At 39.7% G+C, this 25,615-nt stretch overlaps 1 protein-coding gene across 1 annotated transcript in view; it reads right to left on the bottom strand.

Moving 5' to 3' along the window:
- Positions 1-24,763, bottom strand: part of LOC132091982 (rho guanine nucleotide exchange factor TIAM2-like) — a 50,958-nt gene extending 26,195 nt beyond the window's left edge. Inside the window, exon 1 of the mRNA XM_059498035.1 lies at positions 24,619-24,763. Within this exon, the coding sequence (XP_059354018.1) occupies positions 24,619-24,663 (45 nt within the window). The 5' untranslated portion in view covers positions 24,664-24,763. The remainder of the gene's footprint in view (positions 1-24,618) is intronic.
- Positions 24,764-25,615: the final 852 nt, after the last annotated feature.

The raw sequence follows: 25,615 nt of genomic DNA, 5'->3' as shown, positions 1-25,615 counted from the left end.
GAGCAGTCCAGTCAAAAGCAATTTGTGAGAATATGGCGCAAAAGCGAGACAATGTAAATGGTGCTTGCCCATACAAAACTCAGCACCTTGATACTAGTTATATGTGTTTACTAATGTCAACAAGCCACACAATTTGAGGTACCCGTCTGTAATTGAAAACTACTGCTTAGCAAACATAACTAATTACTTCTACCTAAATGTTTAAGAGGACATATTAAAGGACACAATGCTTTTTTTAAAGGCACCAAAATCCTTGAGTTCACACCACAGCCATAAACCATTTGCTATTTTCTATTGCTAGTCACAGAAGGTGGTATTATTGAGAGGGAAATTCTGCATCATCGCTATTTTTGTTCTGATTTCCTGAAAGAGAAAGGAAGAGTCTGTTTGAAAGTGTAAAAAAAGTTAGAGCTGTCTCCTTTTAAGTGTATAATGGTCTCAAAGCGAACAAGAACTAAAAGTCACACAGTTTCATTAAAATCTTAATTATTTTGAAAAATTCATATAATGGAAATGAAAGGAAAAAAGGGAACATATGGTGGAAGGTGTTTTGCATGCCTTTTCCAGACAGGAAAGGAGTTGTGTGCGTCACAGAACAATCCATAGCGAAAGGAAAGCACTGCAGGCCACTGTGAGCGAGCTCACCGGAAAACCATGCTGAAAGGGGGAAGATATGGGTAGGGGACAACTGTGCGCTGGACCATTTCTCATGGGAAAATGCAGGGATGCTTGGGTAAGACAGGTCTGGAACGACACTAGGACACAGGAAGCCAGGGTTGACCTGTTTCCTCCTACTTCCTGAGATAGACACTCTCGTAGACTGTCAGTGGGAAGAAATGCAGAGGTCTGCATTGGATAACAGGGTTTCCCATACATTCATTAATTTGTGGCGGCCCGGCAAAATATCAACACTGACCGCCACAGATTGATTCAGATTTTTAAACTATTTAATATGGGTACAATTGTATTTTATTGTAGAGCTGCGCGCTGCTTGCTCCCTCCCTCTCACAAACTGACAACGGAGGCACGCACGACTAGCCCCTCCGATAAACCGATAAACAACTATTGCGAAATGACGGCGTTTCCATTAACCGACGTCATTTTTTTCCTCTCGCGATCAGTCATTCCAAAAATCATGGCAACGGACGTTGGTAGGTTTATATATATCACAGCCACCAGACTAGACATTATATTATTATTATCTCCAGGTTCAGGTTGGTGTGTGTTGGTTTTTGTCCACCTCAATCTCCAGGTTTGTGTGTGTGTGTCAGAGTCTGTGTGTGTCCACCTCCAGGTCCAGTTTGGTGTGTGTATGAGCCTGTGTGTGTCTGAGTCTGTGTGTGTGTGTGTGAGTCTTTTTGAATGTTTGAGTGTGTGAGCCTGTGTTTGAGTGTGTCAGTCAGTAAGTTTGTGAGTTTGAGTGTGTGTGTGTGTGTGTGTGTCCATCTCCAGGTCCAGGTTTGTGTGTGTGTGTGTGTGTGTGTGTGTGTGTGTGTGTGTGTGTGTGTGTGTGAGCAAAATTTTCAACAAGAAGTCTGTGGAGCAGTCATAGCATAGAAAGTGTAGCAATGGCATAGCAATAGCAATGTCTTTAAAGGGATAGTTCACCCAAAAATGAAAATTCTATCATCCTTTACTCACCCTCAAGTTGTTCCAAACCTGTATGACTTTCTTTGTTCTGTTGAACACAAAGGAAGATATTTGGAAGAATGTTTGTAACCAAACAGATCTCGGCCCCCATTGACTACCATAGTATATATTTTTTCCTACTATGGAAGTCAATGGGGACCGAGATCTGTTTGATTCTGTCATTCTTCCAAATATCTTCCTTTGTGTTCAACAGAACAAAGAAACTCATACAGGTTTGGAACAACTTGAGGGTGAGTAAAGGATGATAGAATTTTCATTTTTGGGTGAACTATCCCTTTAAGGTATCTGACACTAAGTGTTGGCAATGGAAATGTGTACTTGTCACTAAAAATATATGATATATTTTACTTAACCCCCCCCCCCCCTTCCCCGGTCCCCAAACACCACACCACCACAAATAGAATCTAATTCTGTGGGAAACACTGGATCATCTTTTCCCAATGGGACAGGACACACATCCCACAATGCCCTGGTTCAGCCCTCTGCACAACCAAATGAAATGTCTGTGAGGAGTTTGTCTTGAATTCTGTGGGTATCCTCAGAGTCCCTGTCAGTCCAGACGCCACTATATTGTTTTCTCCTACTTAGTTGCATTCCGAAAGACCGAAAACGCCATATGTTAGTCAAGATTATATTTCAATAATAAATTATAGATCAGCATCATAAATTTGGCTTCTATAGCTCAGATCAGACCAACAAAGTTTTATACAAATAATCCTATGATTTCAGTTGTGGAAACCACAGGATAAAAATATCCTGACAGCATTGAACATATTTTAGAATAATGCTAAATTACATAAGAGTTAAATATTCCTTCTAAAAAAAAAAACATACGTAAGAAAAAGTACTTATTATATAAATTAAATGTAATTATCTGAATGTAAGAGTACTTTATTTTGACACAAGTGAGAACATCTTTATACATAATTTCATAATTAATTCTATTGTCTTTTAAATATGGGTAAAGTGTATTGCCAAATGTATTGACAAGCATTTACGGTAAACTAAAATAAACTTTAATGTAATTTAAACTGAAACATTTATGTCATATTTAAACATTTGTAATTACACATTTGTAACTATGAAGTTGCAATTTAGTATGTTATAAATTTTGAATGTTGAAATAATCAAATAACACTGCAGTAAAATCATAATCAAGTGCATTACCTGTGCTTTAGTATGTTAGTAAACATTAGGGCTGTCAACGAATATTCTAAATTCGAATATGTATTCGAATAGTTAAAAAAAAAACGAATTTCGAAGGTGAAAATTAATATTCGAATAAAAAGAAAGATGTGGAAAAAAAGGCCCGCGGTAGTAGAGGCGTGGTTGTCTGCTTTGCGAGTGGGCGCGCCTGAGGGTTCAGGGACAGGTCACAGCCTCACAGGAGTCACAATGTCTGGCACAGCATCACTGCTGAAAGTTGACGCGTCTTCATGGAAGATGCCAGCAAGTGCAGAGCCCAACTCGACCGCAGCAGAGAAAATGAGGTAAAATTGTTGACCCGCGAGATTGTTGTATGCAAGCTATTTAAGATACAGTTAGGGGCCGTTCACATATCGCGCCTAAAAACGCGTGGAAAACGCTAGGCGCGCCGCTTTCTCCTTCTTTCCAAAGCGCTCGGGCAGTTGCGCCCCTGAGGCGTCTGCCTTTTCTAAGCAACCATGATGTGCTCTCTCCATGAAGACGCAGAAAGTTCAGCAAAGGAAAATGGATTTGCAGCTCTAAAAATCCCTTGCAGTAGCTCTGCTACTAAATTCATTTCAAAATGACAATCCTATGGTCAGCTGTTCCTTCATCTTGGCTGAGCTTTCAACGTTGTTACGGGAAAGGATGAAACTGATTGGTTAGTTCTTGTCACATGACCTGCGGTGCGCTCGCGGCATTCTGAAAAGTTGAGATGTTTTTAAAACTCGATGCGGTGCGGACGCGCCTGGAAAAAAAGGAGCGCGTCGCGACCGCGTCGCTTCCATTATGAGCGTGCATACCGCGCGCCTACATTGGAAATAACAAACTTGAGCGCGCAAAAGGCGCGATATTTGAACGGCCCCTTAGCATACCATTCGACAACTAGCAACATGAGGTCACATCTCAAAAATGTGCACCCAAATGAGCATGGCATAATGTGTGGAACTCCAGCTAAACAGTCACGTCTTGACACTAAACGTTACTTTGCATCGCCCGCCGCAAGCACTTTGTCTGCAACATGACAAGAGGCCATAACGGATAAAATAATTTCGTTCATTTTTAAGGACATGAGACCGATCAGTATCGCGGATGGGGCACGCTTCGGGGAGTTCTGTCAAGCAATGGATCCGAGGTTTGATTATTTATCGTTTCATGTCAAGGAAAAGTTCCATGTTTACCACAGCACAGCTCGCTCGGAGCATTCAATGTCAGTTCTATATGCTGTAAAACTTCAATTAATATTTTAATAATATTTGTTTCAATCACTGAATGAAGCCTGGTATATTTGGGACAACAGTCACGACCTTAAATTGCTTGCACAAAAATGTGTTTGTTCATTTAAACCATTATGCGCAGAGAACGTGAGGGTGAGAGAGCTTGAGGTCCACAGTCTTGGCCATTAGTTGATTTCCTTGTTTTTGTGTAGGTAATACGTTGTCATATATGTTTAAACTTAAATAGACTATCTATACAAGTAGTTATGTCTCTTTGTATTATTTTGTCATGTTATTGACGTAATGCGTGTCATTGACAACATGCGCCACCAGATGTTCGAATAGTTCGAATATTCGTGTATTTTTTAGAGGGAATATTCGAACGTCAATTTTGAGCAATTTTGACAGCCCTAGTAAACATATCAAGTGTACTTATTTAAAGCATGACAAAGGATTATTAAAACATAATGATTTAAAATGTACTTTAAATAAGTACACATTAATTGTACTTACAGTAAGTGCACTTCTTATTCACAAGGGATCTCTGACTTCTAACCATAACCATATATCATTCTGTTTTTCTAGGCTCAGATGAAGTACACATACAAATGGCAATGTAAGTAGACGCAGTAAGATGACTGGTTCGATCTGCAGTTTTTGGAGTATTCTAATATTTTGCAGTTTTACATTGCAAGGCTGTATTCATTGGGACAGTATGAGTTACTCTGTAGGACTAACATTTGGCCACTGCTATGTTTTAGCACCTGACTCCCACCAGCTAACCACACAAACACACAGTTGCTGTCCACTAACGGGCAGGATGCTGTGGTTACAGCTAAACCTGAGTAAACACAGCTATTCTACACCTTAAACACATCAAACCACACATAAGCAACAAGCTCCAAATGCATGTATTATTTGCTTAGTCTTCATTGCTAGTATTAACAATGACACTTAACTATGGAAGAAAAATAATGACAAATGTCTTTGAAACAAAAAAGCATGTTGAATTGCACTAACTGAAAAAATAATGCATTGCATTAACAGTGCTTGCATTTTTATCTATTGAATCTATTATATATTAAAAGACCAAACAAAGAATACACCTTACTGATGATGGAAACTATATACAGGCAAGCAGATGTATCCAGAATAATTCCCATAAAGAAAACAATTAACATGGTTTATTGTCTCATAATAACAATTAACAATTAATTAACAATAACAATGATTTTTTTTCATTGGTAGCAGTATATAAGCTAAAAGCCCTGTTTACTTCTGGCATTTACATTCCTCTCAGCAAGTCTGATCACAATTGATCAAGCAAAACATTTTGCTGTTTACACCTGATAGTAACATGCATCTCAAATGTGCCTCCTTGTGATCAAATTTCAAAGAGATCTCTAATTTCATGAGTACTGTACATACATCATAATTTACACTAGGTTAAAGATGCACATTTAGGCCAAACACCTTCCAGGCCTTGCTCTCTCAAAGAGTCATTTCCTTTGGCCATACACTGTTCTAGAGCGTTTTCCTGTCAGTGGGGCACTGACCAATCAGAAAGGGTCTTTTTTTATGTCATTTTATGTTTGGGTCAAACATGCATGGGAACAAGGTTGATGTACTATTTCTTACAACAGTTCTGCATCTCAAGAATGAGCATAAGAATTCTACCCAACAAAGAACATCCATAGTAAGGGTTTCAGTATACTTCATTAACCATGTACTGCTCCATCTAGTACACAGTTTAGCATGCAAGTTTTTCAAAATATCCTCCACTGACCGAGTCTCGATGAATATTTTTGGCGTGTGTGCACTACCCGCAAATGCCCTGTTGTCTGTGCAAGTTTCTGCAGACACAGAAATTGATCTGATGGTGAAAATTACATCACACAGACTGTCAGTGAGCCGAACTGAAATATAGACAAAGTAATGTACACTTTAGGCTAAAGAAAACCCATCTTCTGATCCAAAAGTCACCTCTGTTGGAAAAATGGAAGTTTGTAGAGTCAGCCGCACCCTTGTCGGCTGGTGCTCATTAAATGCTTCATTTCTAACATTTGCTGGAGTTGTTTTCACATTCAGTCATCCTCTTCTGCAAAAGAACCTCCTCTGGGCTGAAAGGAACGTGTAAACAAACCCAAAAGGACCCTTCGCTCTTACATAACAGGGCTGCAGATTGTGGTTCCTGTCTACACCAAAAATCTGATCTCACCACCGGGAATTTAAGAGGCGTGCCTCTTACACAACACAGCACGAGCGCAGGAAAGAACGGAAAATATTGTACCCTGTACACATCTGAATGCATTACTAGCTAGTTGTGTTTGCTAAAGCAAGCATCACCACCACACATGGGTGTTCGCATGACATACGTTTGAGAAGCTGACACATCTTGCGATGCATGGAAGCCCAATATAAAGTCTTATTGTAAGTATTACTGTCGCAATGATGAGAGAAAGTGTCAGTTACAAGAAATAAAGTTATTCTGAGTCAATTGACAAATCATAATGACAAGAAATAAAGTTATATATAATTATATTAATTATATTAAATAAAGTGAATGTTGTGAGATACAGTCACAATGATGAGAAAAAGTAGTAGTTACAAGAAATAAAGTTGCAATTCGAACATATAGTCACTTTGTGAAATAAAAAGTCATAATGACAAGAAATAGTAATTAATAGTCAGAGAAAAGTCGCAATTACACAAAATAAAGTAACAAATCAGTAACACCTTGGCAAAATCATTAATCTTGCAGGATTTCAGAGCTTCCAGTTTATCATTCCACTACACAAGACTATAGGGCTTAAAACTGCTTTTCCTCTTCAGGAACTCGAACTGCGACGATGACGCTTTGGGGAAATGCCTCCAGCGTGACGTCCACTGATAAACTCCATCTGTCAAAGCTTCAATCAAGAGAAGTTTTGGGCGAGAGCAGGCAGCGTTCAGGCTGTGTTTTCCCTGCCAGAAAAAAAAAAAAAAAGGGTAGGGACACACACAGCTCATGTGTTTTCTGCTTGAGATTGAAGCGCGCAGTGTCAGCTCTCGAGGGAGTTGACGGCTGCGATGCGAGCATTTTGCTTCACTCTCAGAAGGCTCTCTTTGAGGAGGGAGCCTTCACTGACGTTTCTCGCGGTGCCAGCCCCGCTTTCGCCGAGGCGGAGCGGTGGTTGTGCTCGCGGGTTTCACTTTCGAAAGGGATTTCAGATTCGCTGGAAGGAATGTAGACGGGCAAGTCCTTATCTTCTTCCTTAACCACCAGATCCGGCGCCCGCTCTCAGGGGTTCGGAAGCCCACGTTTGCGGTACTTTCTCCCCGGTGAAAGGGCGCGACGCGCTGCCTGCCTTTCTCTGATGAGATTGATGTGGAAGGGGTCGATGAGCTCGCCAGTTGCACAATCACCAGTTGCACAAGCACCAGTTGCACAAGCACCAGTTACACAAGCATATTACGCCTAATATTATAATAAGCAGCATTAATGAGGAGTGGAGCTCGCGCAGTTGGCTCTCGGGGGGCTGATTGTGCTTTTCTCGCTGTTAAGCATTCCGCTCACACCAGATAGTTGAGTGGTGTACACCGCATTACACCGTGCCCGTCTCTCCTCAGTGCCCTCAGGAGATCGTTCTGCCAACCCTGCCGGTGTTCCAGGGCGCAGCTATCTCCGGCGAGCCAAGTGTGCTTCATGGGGACCTGCCCCAAGCAGGCTCTGGTTTAGTTTTTCTAGCTGACGACGTGGGTCTGAGGACTGTTGTTTTAGGAGACTTCAGCTACGAGAGTCCTGATGCTGCGGCTCAGGACCTCAGAGGTCAGGTCCCTCTGGGGAAGAGCGGTGTACACCACATTTCACAGTGCCCGTCTCTCCTCAGGAGATCGATCTGCCAACCCTGCCTGTGTTCCAGGGCGCAGCGGTCTCCGGCGAGTGCTTCTCTCAGTTACCGCCCGGAAACGTAGCGGTGCTAAGAGGCTCCCACCTCCTGGGAGGTATCCAGAGCAGCTAGTTCGGCCGTCTCCTGCTGGTGCGCCACTTCAGGGCACCGAGCTAACTGCTCTGATGACACCAGAGATCAGTCTTGAGAGGCTGATTCCCTCAGTAGACTATTTGGCAGTGTGAAAACTACTGCCAAATGTGTCTCAGTGGGTCCTGCAGACTATAGTGAGAGGCCACACAATCCAGTTCTGGAGGGCCCCAAGCAGGCTCTGGTAATGGAACAGAAGTAGACTCTCTCTGAGGACGGAGGCCATCGAGGTGGTCCCTCCTCGGGGTTGCAGAGTCCGGATCCTACAGCTGGTACTTCACTGTTCCAAGGAAGGATGAGGTGTTGTGTCCTTTTTAGATCAGTGCTTTTTGAACCACTCAGTCAGGGGACTGAATTTCACCACGCTTGCACAGACCAAGTTTGAGGACTGGTGTGTCATGATCTATCAAAAAGATGCACTTATCTCCATCCTTCTTCATCTTAAGTTCCTGAGGTTTGCTTTTTGCAGATCTTCCTCTGGCCTTGCACTATCACCCCACACTTTCACGACTCAACCACATTGACGATTGGTTGATATTAGCTCAATCAGACCAAATAACGGTTCGGTATCGAGGTGTCGTTCTCACTCACATGAAAGAGCTGGGGTTAAGACTTAACACCAAGAAAAGTGTGCTTTCTCTAGTACAGAGAACCACTTATCAAGGCGTGGTGTGGGATTCGACCACGATGCAGGCACGTATGTCACCTGCTCAGATAAAGTTGATCCTCAGTGCAGTCGCGAGAGTGACTGCTGGGTCTGATGGCAGCTACGTCCAACGTGAATGCTATTGGCCTGCTGTACATGAGACCCCTACAGTGGTGGCTCAAAACCAAGGGGTTCCTCCCGAGGGGAAACCCACTTCGCATGCTAAAGGTCACGCAGTGGTGCCTACGTGCCTTAGACATCTGAAGAAAACCTTGGTTCTTGTCCCAAGGCCTGGTGCTGGGAGCTCCTTGACGCCGTATAATGCTAGCGACGGATGCATCCCTCACCGGCTGGGGTGCAGTCATGAGGGGCCATCCTGCCCGCGGTCTGTGGAGTGGCCGACATCTGACATGGCATATTATCCACCCGAGGATACTCTCGCTGAGAGCAGTCCACATTCCTGGGCATCTTAATATGGGAGCAGACATCCTGTTGAGGCAGGGGCCGAGGCCCGGGGAATGGCGGCTTCACACCGAGGTGATGAGGCAGAGATGGAGAGGTTGGCCAGACTAGGGTGGATCTGTTTGCGACTCGAGAGACATCGCACTGTCCCTTCTGGCTTCCTATGACTCATCCAGCCCCAAAACTTCCTGGGCCTGATTTCTCTTTTTGACGGCACTCCATGGGAGGTTCCCGTCAGGAGAGATCTCCTCTCGCAGGTGGAGGGTGCACCCCTGCATGGAGCTTAGAGGCTGCAGGTGTGGTCTCTGAGGAGGCACAATTCTTAGCTTCCGGTCTCTCAACCGAGGTTGTTGAGACCATTCTCCAATCCAGAGCTCCCTCAATGAGGAAACTGTATGCCTCGAAGTGGAAGCTTTTCACTTCTCGTTGCGGAGACCGCAGCTCGACCAAGGTAACTGCCTGGTTGGTACAGTGCTGAAGTTCCTGCAGGCTCTCCGCAGTGTTGACCCACTCCACCCTGAAGGTCAACATGGCGGCCATGGCGGCCTACCGCGCCCCTCTCGGTGGCCAGTCAGTGGGCAGAAACCCTCTGGTTACATGTTTCCTCCATGGTGCTCTGAGGCCTCCGGCCAGAAGAAGCGTACATTGTAAAGGATCCGTCTGAAAGAGTGTCGCGCATCCGCGGCGCAGCATAACGTTCGTTTCAAACGTTGAGTAATTAAATACACCGGTATGGCGGTATATGCAAAATTAACATCATAACGAAAATATACACCGGTTTTCGGTATGAATCGGTTTACCGCCCAGCACTAAGCTGTGCTATTCCACACTAGGCAGAGATTTGAAAGTCTGGCGGCGTGGCCATTCTCGTTCCCCAAAGCGTCATCGACGCAGCTCGAGTTGAAGAGGAACGTCTAAGGTTACCTATGTAACCCTGGTTCCTCGAAGGAACGAGACGGTGCGTCGCAATGCCACACTTCTGGCATCTCGGGCCGGCGCTTGCTTCATCCTCTGAGGCTAGTTACCGGCTTCGCCGCTCATGCTTTTATTCTTCCTGGTCTCTGACATCACCCGCCTATGACGTCTCGCCCATCCATTGGACTGATTACACACGTTATTCAGAGACGTCACGCTGGAGGCGTTTCCCCAAAGCGTCATCGACACAGCGTCTCGTTCCTTCGAGGAACCAGGGTTACATACATAACCTTAGACGTTCTCATAGATTTCAAACAATATTCTAATGCTATATTCATGATATGTTAGGTCAGGGTCTGGTTAGGTCCAGACTCCAGAATCAGCAAATTCACCTTAATCGGCACATGCCAAAAAATTAAAAAGGGGGTTCGGGTTTGCCAAGGACAATGTCAGCCCTGTTTGATTTGGACTAATGTGAATTCCCTTTCACCATGTGTTGACTTTCCACATAAGATCCCTGCTGGATGTTCAATGTATCTTTGGCTTCCAGAGCTGTGGGTGTTCAGCTGAGCAGTCGGGCACATGCTTGATGCTGGACTCGCTTTCATACTGGTGTTGAATGTGAAGGACTGTTAAGATGTCAGACTTTCTACTAAATACAGATTTACATTGCCTTCATTTTGGATTTGCCTCATATTGATGAAGTCTGCATCATTGAACCTGTTACTTTTCTATTTAATCTGCTTTGAAAAGCACTAAATAAATAAATAAATGACTTTAATCCAGCAAAATTTCTGTACTTCTTTCCATCTCCAAATATAACACCTCTGCAAATGGCAATTAACCATTTTCATACTATTTACAATATTTCAGATTGCTTTCTGCCTTAAAAAAGTACATTTTTAATACATCCTAAGGACCTGCAGGAAATGCAAATCTAGTTTAGTATGTATTACATGTAATGTGCAAACATCAAATCAGTTTTCAAAGATCATAATCCTCTCAACTACATTACACAAATTTTCAGTCAGAAGTTTAAACAGCCAGTCTGTCCTAGTAACTGGCCTCTATCAATTTTGGCAGTGCTGGTCTGAGGGCATGTGGTGACACTAATTGAGTTGAGCTGGGCTAAAATAAGCTGTGAAGATGTTATCACGCTTTCTCCAGTGTTGCACCGTCTCCATGGCCTTTGTACAATTATATGCTTCTGCTGGACCTCAACAAGCGGCCCAGTGTTGAGTTTGAGCCAGGCTTAGCGAAAAACAACAGAACTCAAGGAAAACCAATACCTATCACATTCCTCCATCACAAAGAAATTGGGTCTCAGCACACAAAAATGGGGGTTAATTAGGGAGAAAATCCAGTGAAAATTCCGCAAAGCAGCAGTTCAGACATCTGGGAACAGAGGGTGCTTCTTCCAGCCCACAGCACAAAGGCATCAAGGCACTTTAGAGGGTGGATTAGGGCTGAGAGCCCGCAATGACTAGCAGTGGAAAAATTAAAACAGGACAGACACGTGACACATGCCAGGTCCAGTCTCTATTCTCTCTCTGTTACTCTCCTCTTTCCTTTTCTCTGATAAAAGCTAAAGAGCATGGTAATAATAACCTTTTCCAAACAGCTGGCTAACATAGTCAGCAAACATTTTTGAAAACCAAATTGTTTGATGGACATTTGGCCATTCAGTCTGACCAGTAAGTTAATTATCCTTCACATCAACAAAATAAATGTTGCCTGACAAGAAAACACTATATTAATTATACATTCAGTACAGTATCTTCAACAAAAGTGAGCTGCAAAAGTTGGGGAAAAGTGCATTTACTTGTACATTTCTTACATATAAATGTTCAATTCAAAGTATAGTATTTACATTTCTCGAAATAACTCATCCTAACAGCTGGTAAACTTCATGTACTTCAGAGAATTCTTAAGAGAATTATTACTTACTATAATATTCATCAAATTTTTGTTGGACGTCACATTTAACTGTAACTGTATTGGGATTATAACAAACACTCCACTACATTTATGAATAAAAAACTAACAAGCTGTAAAGCATTAAAGAAGCTTTTTTTTTTACCTTTCACCAACTCTAACCTGCATTGCTTTTACTTATCATTAATTATTTATTGATTTGATCTGCTTCTACAACCCGAATTCCGGAAAAGTTGGGACGTTTTTTTAATTTTAATAAAAGGAAAACTAAAGGAATTTCAAATCACATGAGCCAATATTTCATTCACAATAGAACATAGATAACGTAGCAAATGTTTAAACTGAGAAATTTTACACTTTTATCCACTTAATTAGCTCATTTAAAATTTAATGCCTGCTACAGGTCACAAAAAAGTTGGCACGGGGGCAACAAATGGCTAAAAAAGCAAGCAGTTTTGAAAAGATTCAGCTGGGAGAACATCTAGTGATTAATTAAGTTAATTGATATCAGGTCTGTAACATGATTAGCTATAAAAGCTTTGTCTTAGTCTCTCAGAAGTAAAGATGGGCAGAGGCTCTCCAATCTGTGAAAGACTGCGTAAAAAAATTGTGGAAAACTTTAAAAACAATGTTCCTCAACGTCAAATTGCAAAGGCTTTGCAAATCTCATCATCTACAGTGCATAACATCATCAAAAGATTCAGAGAAACTGGAGAAATCTCTGTGCGTAAGGGACAAGGCCGGAGACCTTTATTGGATGCCCGTGGTCTTCGGGCTCTCAGACGACACTGCATCACTCATCGGCATGATTGTGTCAATGACATTACTAAATGGGCCCAGGAATACTTTCAGAAACCACTGTCGGTAAACACAATCCGCCGTGCCATCAGCAGATGCCAACTAAAGCTCTATCATGCAAAAAGGAAGCCATATGTGAACATGGTCCAGAAGCGCCGTCGTGTCCTGTGGGCCAAGGCTCATTTAAAATGGACTATTTCAAAGTGGAATAGTGTTTTATGGTCAGACGAGTCCAAATTTGACATTCTTGTTGGAAATCACGGACGCCGTGTCCTCCGGGCTAAAGAGGAGGGAGACCTTCCAGCATGTTATCAGCGATCAGTTCAAAAGCCAGCATCTCTGATGGTATGGGGGTGCATAAGTGCATACGGTATGGGCAGCTTGCATGTTTTGGAAGGCTCTGTGAATGCTGAAAGGTATATAAAGGTTTTAGAGCAACATATGCTTCCCTCCAAACAACATCTATTTCAGGGAAGGCCTTGTTTATTTCAGCAGGACAATGCAAAACCACATACTGCAGCTATAACAACAGCATGGCTTCGTCGTAGAAGAGTCCAGGTGCTAACCTGGCCTGCCTGCAGTCCAGATCTTTCACCTATAGAGAACATTTGGCGCATCATTAAACGAAAAATACGTCAAAGACGACCACGAACTCTTCAGCAGCTGGAAATCTATATAAGGCAAGAATGGGACCAAATTCCAACAGCAAAACTTCAGCAACTCATAGCCTCAATGCCCAGACGTCTTCAAACTGTTTTGAAAAGAAAAGGAGATGCTACACCATGGTAAACATGCCCCGTCCCAACTATTTTGGACCTGTAGCAGAAATCAAAATTGAAATGAGCTCATTTTGTGCATAAAATTGTAAACTTTCTCAGTTTAAACATTTGCTATGTTATCTATGTTCTATTGTGAATAAAATGTTGGCTCATGTGATTTGAAAGTCTTTTAGTTTTCATTTTATTAAAATTTAAAAAACGTCCCAACTTTTCCGGAATTCGGGTTGTATTAGCTAAACAGTTCTTGTTTGTTTTGTTTTGATCATGTGAACTATTGTATAATTTATATTTAAATTTCATTTATATGCAAAGAGTAAATTTTTTTTAAACTAAACTTGCAAGTGATATAATATTAATAAAATAAAAGGTGACTTAAGTGTTCTTAAAGAGGTTACGCTTTCATTGTTGTTTTTTTAAGACACTTACAGTTTTTCTCAGTTGCTTTGGTACATTTCTCTAATCATTCTTGAGATTTGCAAAACAGTAAGTGCATTTCTCAAAACAACTCGTACAAATAGCAAAACACAATGGATTACCTGCAAAAGCTCAGAATCCTTAGTTCATCTCTCAAAAATAAATATCTGTGTCAATGAACATGTCAGTGCCATCAGAATGACAAGTCCTTGTGTCATAGTTTACGGATAAGACAGTCAAATTGCTTAGTCATGTTGTCAATATAACTGATGTATGTTCTGATGTAAACTACTGTATTGAACAGTATGCCATTTGCTTATGTATGCCATATATCCATTTCAAAAGTATACATTTACACATTACTGTATGTGGGATATTGATTGAAAGAGACTGGATAGAATTCACAGTTTCACTTTTACAGTACTAGTGGTCTGACCAAAAATAATTTTAATAATAATTTTTTTTACAGACGCTAGGACACATTTCTCAATACTTAGGTCACTTTTGCAAAACTCTTCACGCAGTTCTCCTAACCAACGTTCAGCTTGGCAAAGCAGTTCATTTCACATTCAAAATGCACTACAACTACCAAAACACTTTATTCAGGTCTCAAATCAACTCATTTTTCCAGAACACTAGCAAAGGTTGACAGCCGACAGACAGTTTGTCACCCACAAAACAATGACCTAAAAACACTAACAACATGTAGCATTATACAATGTTTTCTTGTGTAAAACAAGGACACATCTCTGTTTATAATTCACTGCAATATATGTTACTGGAATGAATCAGAAATGATGCAGAATTTGTCAATATTTTATGTCGTTTATTTATTTTTTTTTTTTTGCACTGAGTAATTCCAAAATAGAAGAAATTGTATACACACCATCCACTGATACAGATACAATAGTAATGCTAATCTACTAATTGTCCAATTGTTATTACAGTTTTTTTCAATTGTTTACACGCAATTTTGAAAACGGAGTTCTTTTTGTCAAAATATAATCACAATTATCCAAACACCACAATCAGTTAGCAAAATTCCTAGAGTGTTTGCAAAATGACACACTTCAGTCAAAACATAAACACATATTTGTGAAAATGCTATTTGTTTTCATTTAACCAACACAGTCATCATTGATCATACACTATTGAAGCCAGTTTCACACTGCTGTGATAAATAAACACATTTGTAAAAAAAAAAAAAATTTTGGCCAGACATTCTTACTGTAAGAGATAATTTAGGTGACAAAAAAATAGTGAGAAACTCACAACATTATTCATGATTTGTTTTGAGATATAAGGAGAATGTAGACAAATACTGTAGGCCTACTATAACCTTACCAAGCACTGCACAACACTTGATGCTGCAGACTGAATATTTCAAGTATTTTTTTCAATACTTACAGTATTTCTTACCATAATCAGTTACAGTAATCAACCAACAATTATATCAATTACTGTAAACAAATAAAATCTATAGACAAATAAAAATACTGCATGAATTACAGTACATACACTTTGACTCTGAAGAAAAGTAAAGTAAAAGTAAACAGAGATTTGGCAAGGCACCGTTGGAAGAATCGCCTTGTGTGATGAATCCACCCCTGCACTGAAGCTGCTTCAAGAAGATCACATGCCTGTTCCATGGCCTGAATGAGGGGCAAACAGGCATAAGGCCGCAGGTCATATACCTTCCACCACCACGCTGAAAAAAATTATTCTATAGGATTCAGGAAGGGGGAGTATGGGGGAAGGTATAAAACTTCAAAATCAGGGTGATCATGGAACCAGTTCTGGACCAGAGCAAACCAGCCCCAAACGACAATGTACCGCATCTGGTCCACTTGGTGTAATGCTGTGACAATCTCATGCAATCGGTCAAGAAATGAAAGTATCAGATTTGCATTATAGGGTCCCAGATTTGCATGGTGGTGGAGGACCCCATTTTGTGTGATAGCAGTGCAAAGGGTGATGTTACCCCCTCGCTGCCCTGGCACATTGGTGATTGCCCTGTGCCCAATTACATTTCTCCCTCTTCTTCTTGTTTTTGCAAGGTTAAATCCAGCCTCATCCACATATATAAATTCATGTTGAATTTCAGCAGCATCCATTTGCAAGACTCTCTGAAACACATTAAAGAAAATAGGATTCTATTCAATATCTATAGCACAGTATTTTTGTGACAGAACATTATGAGCAGTGCATGATACCACACCATAGTCAGATGAACAATGCATACCTCCACATACTCATTGCGCAGATGTTTCACTCTCTCTGAATTTCTGTCAAATGGTACCCGATACAGTTGCTTCATGTATATTTGATTTTTCTTTAGGATTCGACCTAATGTTGACGGAGAGACTCGTTGGATGTTATTGAAAATATTGTCATCATTGATGATACTGGCTTGGATTTCTCGTAGCCGGATACAATTATTGGCCAAAACCATGTTCACAATGGCGGCCTCTTGTGCACGACTAAACATAGGGCCCCTTCCACCTTGGTGTCCTCGACCCTCAATCCTATTTCAAAAAAAAAAAAAGATAAAAAATATATATACACACACATACACACACACACACACACACACACACACACACATATATATATATATATATATTTATATATATATATATATATATATATATATATATATATATATATATGCAGCCTTCTGTCAAATGTCACAGTAAACAATATTGATTATACAAGCTTCAGTTTCAATGTATACTGTGTGGTTAGCTTACCTGTTTTCTCGATGAAATGTCCGAATTACTGACGCAACAGTATTTTTGCTGAGATTTGGTTGAACTCTTTGTCCAGCTTCCATCAGTGTCAGTCCATGGTTGTTAACATGGTCAATAAGTGTTGCACGGATTTCTCGAGTCAAATTTGGTCCTCGTCTTCTTTGTTCTGGTTCTATCACCTCTTCAAGTTCTTCTCTACCTCTTCCTCTACCTAGGTGTCTTCCTCTACCTCCTTCTCCTCTTCCTCTACCTCCTTCTCTTCCTCTTCCTTCTCCTCTACCTATGCCTCTTCCTCTACCTCCTTCTCTTCCTATACCTCCTTCTCCTCTTCCTCTACCTCTACCTTCTCCTCTACCTATGCCTCTTCCTCTACCTCCTTCTCCTCTACCTATGCCTCTTCCTCTACCTCCTTCTCCTCTTCCTCTACCTCTACCTTCTCCTCTACCTATGCCTCTTCCTCTACCTCCTTCTCCTCTACCTATGCCTCTTCCTCCACCTCCTTCTCCTCTTCCTCTACCTTCTCCTCTACCTATGCCTTTTCCTCTACCTCCTTCTCCTCTTCCTCTACCTCTACCTTCTCCTCTACCTATGCCTCTTTCTCTACCTCCTTCTCCTCTACCTATGCCTCTTCCTCTACCTCCTTCTCCTCTTCCTCTACCTCTACCTTCTCCTCTACCTATGCCTCTTCCTCTACCTCCTTCTCCTATTTCTCTACCTATGCCTCTTCCTCTACCTCCTTCTCTTCCTCTACCTCCTTCTCCTCTTCCTCTACCTTCTTCTCCTCTACCAATGCCTCTTCCTCTACCTCATTCTCCTCTTCCTCTACCTCCTTCTCCTCTACCTATGCCTCTTCCTCTACCTCCTTCTCCTCTTCTTCTACCTTCTTCTCCTCTACCTATGCCTCTTCCTCTACCTCCTTCTCCTCTTCCTCTACCTTCTTCTCCTCTACCTATGCCTCTTCCTCTACCTCCTTATCTTCATCTACCTCTACCTATGCCTCTTCCTCTACCTTCTTCTCCTCTACCTATGCCTCTTCCTCTACCTCCTTCTCTTCCTCTACCTCCTTCTCCTCTTCCTCTACCTTCTTCTCCTCTACCTATGCCTCTTCCTCTACCTCCTTCTCCTCTACCTCCTTCTCCTATTCCTCTACCTATGCCTCTTCCTCTACCTCCTTCTCTTCCTCTACCTCCTTCTCCTCTTCCTCTACCTCCTTCTCCTCTACCAATGCCTCTTCCTCTACCTCATTCTCCTCTTCCTCTACCTTCTTCTCCTCTACCTATGCCTCTTCCTCTACCTCCTTCTCCTCTACCGTCTTCTCCTCTACCTATGCCTCTTCCTCTACCTCCTTCTCCTCTACCTCTACCTTCTTCTCCTCTACCTATGCCTCTTCCTCTACCTCATTCTCCTCTTCCTCTACCTTCTTCTCCTCTACCTATGCCTCTTCCTCTACCTCCTTCTCCTCTACCTCTACCGCCTTCATCTCCTCTTTGAGCTCCCCCTCTCATTCTCACTCTTCTTCTTCTTCTAACTCCTTCCATTTTTGTTGAAGACAGGTGAACTCACCTGCTGCCTTTTATAGCACATGTGTGCTTCCACACCTGGTAGATGTGTTTATCCAGTTCGTTCATTAGTGTGGTCATTGGCAATCCGGTGCTTTGTAATTACAAGGAAGTAACCTCATAATCCTTATCTGTGTCTAAGGTGTGAAAATGTGTGTAGAGTTTTACAAATCACTGTGTGTAATGTTTTGCAAAAAGGGTGAAGCAGACATTGTGTGTAATGTTGTGCAAATCTGTGGAGGTGTTTTGCTCATTGGAGTAAAATTTTGCTAATTGTGTGGAAATTTTAATTTTAGTGTGTAAACAATCGTAAAAAACTGTATAGCATTTAATTTTAAGATTCAAAATATATTTCATTCAAATATTACTGTAGAAATGTATCAAATTGCTGTCTTATTCAGTTTTGTATTATGTTATTGTTTTGAACATAAGTTTAACAGTTTTGAAAACAGTATGTAAGCATGTGCAAATTGACTTGTACGTACGAAGAGTTTTGGCAGTTGTTGTGTCTGAGTGAGAAAATAATTCATGAAATTTGAGAGATGTAGTTATTGAATGCATTTTGTGCCAAAGCAATGATAATCGATCCTGTTGTGCTCACTGTGTGAAGAGTTTTGCAAAAGTGACCTAAGTATTGAGAAATGTGTCCTAGCGTCTGTAAAAAAACTGTAAATAAATACAAAAACAAATATTTTACAATATTTTTGTGATATAGAAAAGGAAAAGGAAATATGGGCACAAAGATGAAAATAAGTCAATTTTCAGCATTTGTAACTCCCCTGTCTATACAGTATAAGCTTTCCAACTGAAGATTCATGAGATGAACCTTTGAGCTATTTCAGAGAAATGGTTTATCATCAGTTTATCATCTACATTCTCTTCATTAGAAAAGATTCACTTACTAATAATGTGTAAAAAAAGAAAAAAAAAGATATGTGCTTGGCATCTTATGACAACTAGATAAACCATTTTGCATTTAATGACCTATACGATGAACTAAAGACTAGATGTTTTGAGGGGTAAGACGATTGCACAGAAAACTGTATAATACATTTTGAGCGACATGACATTATCAACTGATAATGTAGGAAACTGCAGATAAATGTGCGTAATCAACTGCATGAATGTACAAAAGCAATCGCAACTTGTTCAAAAGAATGAGAAACTGGTTTTATGATGTGTATAAATGACTAGATGATGTGGAGGTTGTACAAGTAATTTTGAGAATTTCATTTCTGTTTTGAAAAATGCACCAAAGTGACTGAGAAAAACTGTAAGTACACTTTAAAAAAAGCACTTTGTAATAATACCATATTTAATAAAATACTTAATAAATAATAATTTAAATAATTATATGTTAATAATATTTTTTCATGCTTTAAAGAAGTACACTTATTTTAATGTATTGACTAACATACAAAGCCACGTTCAGTACTTTTCATTATAAATTCTATTGTATTATTCTATATTTAATTTATTAAAGGTAATATGGGACCCTAGACCACAAAACCAGTCATAAGGGTAATTATATTTATTGAGATTCCATTGATGTATGGTTTATTAGGATAAGACAATTTGATACAATTTGAAAATCTGGAATCTGAGGGTGCCAAAAAAAATCACAATATTTAGAAAATCGCCATTAAAACTGTCTTCTTAACAATGCATATTACTAATCAAAAATTAAGTTTTAATATATTTACAATAGGACATTTACAAAATGGAACATGATCTTTACTTAATATCCTAATGATTTTTGTCATAAAAGAAAAATCAATCATTTTGACCCATTCTTTATTTTTGTCTATTCCTACAAATATACCCCAGCGACTTAAAGGCCGTGTTGCAGGGTTAATTTTTCAACAAATTTGTGCAATTTGCTTGTTGGTAATAAACATTTAAACTGTTACCCATTGTATTTTATGTTGTTGGGTATCACAAAACGGAATATAATACGAAAAAGTAGGTACTATCTTACAGCGGTTTCCAACGATTCTCCTTTCCCCACAATGCATTGCATTACGTCACCTTGGGGAGAGAATTTACCAAAGCCCGGCTTGAGAGCATTGAGAGTGGCTAGAGAGAGACGAGTAGTAGACGAGAGTATTCAGATAGCACAGATTATAGATAAATACATAAATATAGATAGATAGATAGATAGATAGATAGATAGATAGATAGATAGATAGATAGATAGACAGACAGACAGACAGACAGACAGATAGATAGATAAACGCTTAGAAACGTCCATATAGCTAGCATGATGCCTTCTATTTCTAGATGACAAAGTTTACCAGTTCTACGACACTATGACAAAGGTTACCGGTACTTATCTGAACTAACGTCATGATCACTGCCACTGGATATAAAGAAAACCTTGATTTTTCACTCTGTGCTATTCAATGACAGTAAAAAAATATGTGTCATTATTGTGCACTGCTGCTCGTGGACTAGCTCCAGTGCTCATTGCTGCGATGCTAAATGATAGCAACTCACCAGGACACTTCACCAACTCTCCACTCATTCTCCTCGGACCATGCATTTAATAAGCTTTGACGGACATCAGTTCTTGGCAATTCCTCATTTGCCCTCTCACGTCTGGCAGGTTCGAAATTACACAGCTGCAGGTCATCATACATGTTGGCTCTTGCCATCTCTTTCTCATCCCAGTCAGTCGCTATGGTTCTGAATACTAGACTGAGGCTACCTTTCCTCCGCTTCTCCCCAACGTGACATCATCACCGAATTGTGTAAAAAAAAAAAAAGTTAATACCAAACACGTAAAAAAATGGTATTTAAGACCATTTTTGAGACATTTTAAAAATGATATACATATCTTGAGTAATTTATGTACCCATTAATCGACAGTGGTGGTTAACCTGCAACATGGACTTTAAGACTGCTTTTGTTGTCCAGGGTCACAAATATTTAAATGTACTAAACTGCAACTAAAGATCAGCTAATTGCATTTAAATTGCAACTACAATACACCTTGATTTTATTTTGAATTTTTATTCAAGGAATTATCCAAAAACATTTGGTTTTAGTAATTCATTTAAAGTACTCAGGCATGCTAAAAAGTACTTTTTTTTCACAAGCTAAAAAAAAAGACTTTAAATATAAACTAATAAGGTCTGTGCTGTTAAATCTATAAAACAATGACAACCCCAGCATCCTTGTGATCATTGTGATATGACCTTTGTGCAGCTGAGAGCTCACAATGCTTCATTAGTATTCCAGCGGAAAGGTGACATGAACTCTGAAGCTCAAAAGGTCACCAGAGAATGCCACATTATTACAAACAAACAAGAGCTTTCTAATTTTATCTAATTTTAGAGGAGTACTTTGTTAGAAATGTAACAATTATACACATTATAAAATGCGATGATGCTTATATGTTGCCAGTAGGATTATTCCTGACCCATCAAGTGCTCTGTGTTAATTGGGAAAGGTGTAACCAACTGAAGCTCAGTTCTGAGGAGGATTTTATAAAGAGTTGTATACAGCAGGGAAGCAATATTAAATGCTAATAAAAATTATGGACAAGAGAAACTTTGGACGGAGATCAGATGCACAAAGACATTACAAGCCCAAATGACCCCTGGACAGAATTCAACCTAAGAAACGTTAGACCAAACTAATTTCTACACTGTATGTGCTCCATGTGCTTACAGTTTACGAACAATAATCAGGTGCATTAGCATCACTGAATAAACTTGGCACAGAGATGCCACACCGCCAGATGTCCAGATGACCTGGCTCTTACAATCAATTGAAATCAAACAACAAAGCTAATTTGTCACAATCAAGAGATGGAATCGAACTGCTAGTCAGCAGTAAATTTAGTGTGTAGTGGGTAGGCATGAGGCTTCTGTGCCAAAAGGGAAATAAGAATGCATCTCGATCAGTTACGAGAACCAATGATGTCATACTTGGATTAATGTGAATGCACGAATGTGGGAATGCGATTTGAAGTCAGAAGTTTCGAGTTCTCTGTAGAAACTCTTGACTGGAATGCTTTCTCAAGTCGAGTTCGGACTCCGAAACTTGCAGGAACCACAACAATTAATATATAAGCAAGTAGTAATATATTGTTAATAGCACTTCTGTTTGTCTGTGTCTCACTAAACTCACACAGTACTATCCAACCTGTGGATGTGATACCGCTTTTTATGTTTTTATCAACCTTTTATTGCTAACACTGGACCTGTCCGTCTTGGTTTTCTGACCTGTGTACTGGAAAACGCTCAACTCGGATGTGATGTCACTCTCAACTCCGGCATCCGACTTCTGAGGTAAAGGGAACTCAGCATAAAATGACATTTTACACCCAAAATGTGCATAATATGACATTTTACAACCTGAACGTAATTATGATATCAAGACGGTTGTATTATGCAGAATTCTTTATTTAAAAAAAATAATAATCAGTTTCATCACTGAAGAGGTGTGTTCTAATTACTGTATGAACTGCATTTTTTTTTAATCAAATAAAAATTCTAGACAAATAATAGGGACAAGTCATTGACCCAACTATTTTAATCAATCTGTTCCTCATACAAAGCTACCATATGAAGTAGGCTTTTTTTTTTGGTTCTGTGGAACGGGGTTTGTAACAGAATAAGTTTGAATAAATGATGATGGATTTTCATTTTTGGGTGAACTATTGGTTAAATATCCAGAGTGCATTTTTACTGACTGAAAAACTTTTTTACTCCCTTTTTCATCCTTTTAACCTTAAGGTCTGAAAACAACGAAAGCCTGCTTAGAATAGTTCACCCAGAATGTTGCCATCTATTTACTCCCTCCCATTACCCTCATTAGCATTTACCCCCTAACATTGTTCCAAACCTGTATGAACTTCATTTCTGTTGAACAGAAAAAAATAAGGTGTTTTGAAGAATGTTGGTAACCAAACAGTTGCATGGATTTCCACTGTATTTTTTTGTTTTTCACTATTATGGAAGTCAGCTGCTCCCAGCAACTGTTTGGTCACCAATATTCCTAAAAATATCTGTTCGACAGAAACTCACATAGGTTTGGAACAACTTGAGGGTGAGTAAACAAATTTTTATTTTTGGGTGAGCTGTCCCTTTAACCAAACATTTTTAGAAGATTATGCCAAATATAGTATTTCTGATGCATACTGTCATAGGCAAAATGCCAATTAAAGTTTAAAATATATCAGAGTGCATATTTGTGGCTGCTCTGATCAAAAAGACAGTTTGGTTGGATGCCAGAGGAGTGTGTGCTGGTGATTATAGGGTAGTGTTTCTATGACAGAGCCACTTTGGAATAAACCTTCTGCTGCTGCTGAAGATGTTTGTATACTGTTTTGAGATGAGCTTCCACTACCAAATCCACAGCTTAATTCATAATAGAAGGGTCTACAGATGATGTTTGGGCCCTATTCTTTTCAGCACAATCTGGGAATCCAGCTGGTCTTTGGATGCTCTGTAAGATCCATAACAAACACTATGAAGCGGCGACAACAAAGAAGTGTGTGCGCGCGCACACACACACACACAGCCTGGAGATGGGGGGTGGATAAGACTCTTCTTGACGACACAATAAAGAACCATCAAGACTCTTCCTGAGCAATATGCGGTGGATTTTGCAAAGTATAAATCATTAATAGGTTTGTCTTATTAACTTAAGGCCCCAAATACTATTAAAGAACACATGGGTTGAGATTATACTGCTCTGATACTTTAGTCTTTATTTTTCAAAAGTATATCTTCCAAAACGAGCATCCTTTTGGAAATATTAGGCTGTAGGTGTGTTCGTGCTATCTTTCTTTAAAATAATTACCACTTGGTATTTCCAATTAAATAAAAATCACTCATTTTTAACTGTTGCTTAAGTGTCCAAATAATTTGGGACCAAATGTGATGTGCCATATTCTTACAGTAACAGAGAAAAAGAAGAGACACATAAGAAAAATAAGAACTCAGGGTTGTTTTGTATCTATAGTAAATACAATTGCAGAGAAAGAGAGATTCTTGGGAAAATGATTATGCAAATTGATGTTGGGAGAAGGATGCTACTACACTATCCTCGAGCCTGACGCGCGCTGCTTCATAATATTGCATCTTTCAGTTGGGTAGTATTGTCTCCTTACAAATGCTGATGGTTTTTTAATCATATATACAAACTAAAATATAATCTAAATTCGACGAAAATAAATGTAAGGCATACAAACTTCTGTTACGCTCAACTTTTGACAGTTTTAGCCTCAAATTTCACAGCCTTTACACTGAACTAATATTAAGAAAAGTTATCCACTCACCGCTGCTGAAATGAAGACAACTATTGGGCAATAAGTTATTGTCATTAGACAATATTATCTTTAGACAATAAAATCCTTTAATGTGACATAATCTTCCAGGACAAGTCCATGTCGTTTTCTCCTCGCGCGCAGAACGCCAAATGAATATCAGCCAGGAGCCAAAGCGCGCGCGCCCTGAAACCACGCCTCCACCCTCCCCAAACTCTCTCTAAAACAGACAGCCGAGTTGTTATTCACATTCCTGATGAAGTTATTCACTAGCTTCAGAGCAGTTCGCGTGAGTAATGTCACTTCACTCACTGTTTCCTTCCACCGTGTCCGAGCGATGTTTTTTTTTTTTGGATCATTTCAATGAATCTAATGAAACGGTTTAAAAAAATCACACTTTTTTTCATCGGACTTTACATTTTCGACATTATTAATTGCAAAAAAAAAAAAGTAGTGGACATGTTTATGGGTGACAAACATGCAAAAACCAAGAGCTGTTTATTTGGCAAGAGACTGAACCGTTTACTAACTTGACTGAACTGAAAAAAGTAATCTAAATTAACTGCATTTATTTAAGTTATTTAAAGCTGAATCATCCTAAATATATAATATATAAAAAATAATAAATAATCCTAAATAATATTTCCACCTCGAAAAGTACTTTATGTTAAATAATGTGTAAATATATCTTTAAAGTAACAATTGCAGTTTACCATTTTTTGCAGTGTGTGACCTGTTTTGACACATGAAATTACATTTGTGAGGAAAAAATATATTTAAAAAAGAGATTAAGAAATTGTGTTTTTTTTTTTTTTATTAATAATTTGATGAACTATTCATGGAAATCAGTCTGACTTCCCATGACATTTGTCACAAAGTCAATATAACCAACATGAGCTTGACCAAACCAAGAGCATTTTTAACAGTAAAGCAGCATTTCATACAAAAATAAAATTCCTCTGATCATTTACAGAAGGCAATTGTATGGCTTATAAAGGCCTAAAGTAAA

This window comes from Carassius carassius, chromosome 18, assembly GCF_963082965.1.
Source record: "Carassius carassius chromosome 18, fCarCar2.1, whole genome shotgun sequence".
Lineage (NCBI taxonomy): Eukaryota > Metazoa > Chordata > Actinopteri > Cypriniformes > Cyprinidae > Carassius > Carassius carassius.
The sequence above is the reverse complement of the archived record's forward strand: the minus strand, read 5'-3'. Positions and strand labels throughout refer to the sequence as shown.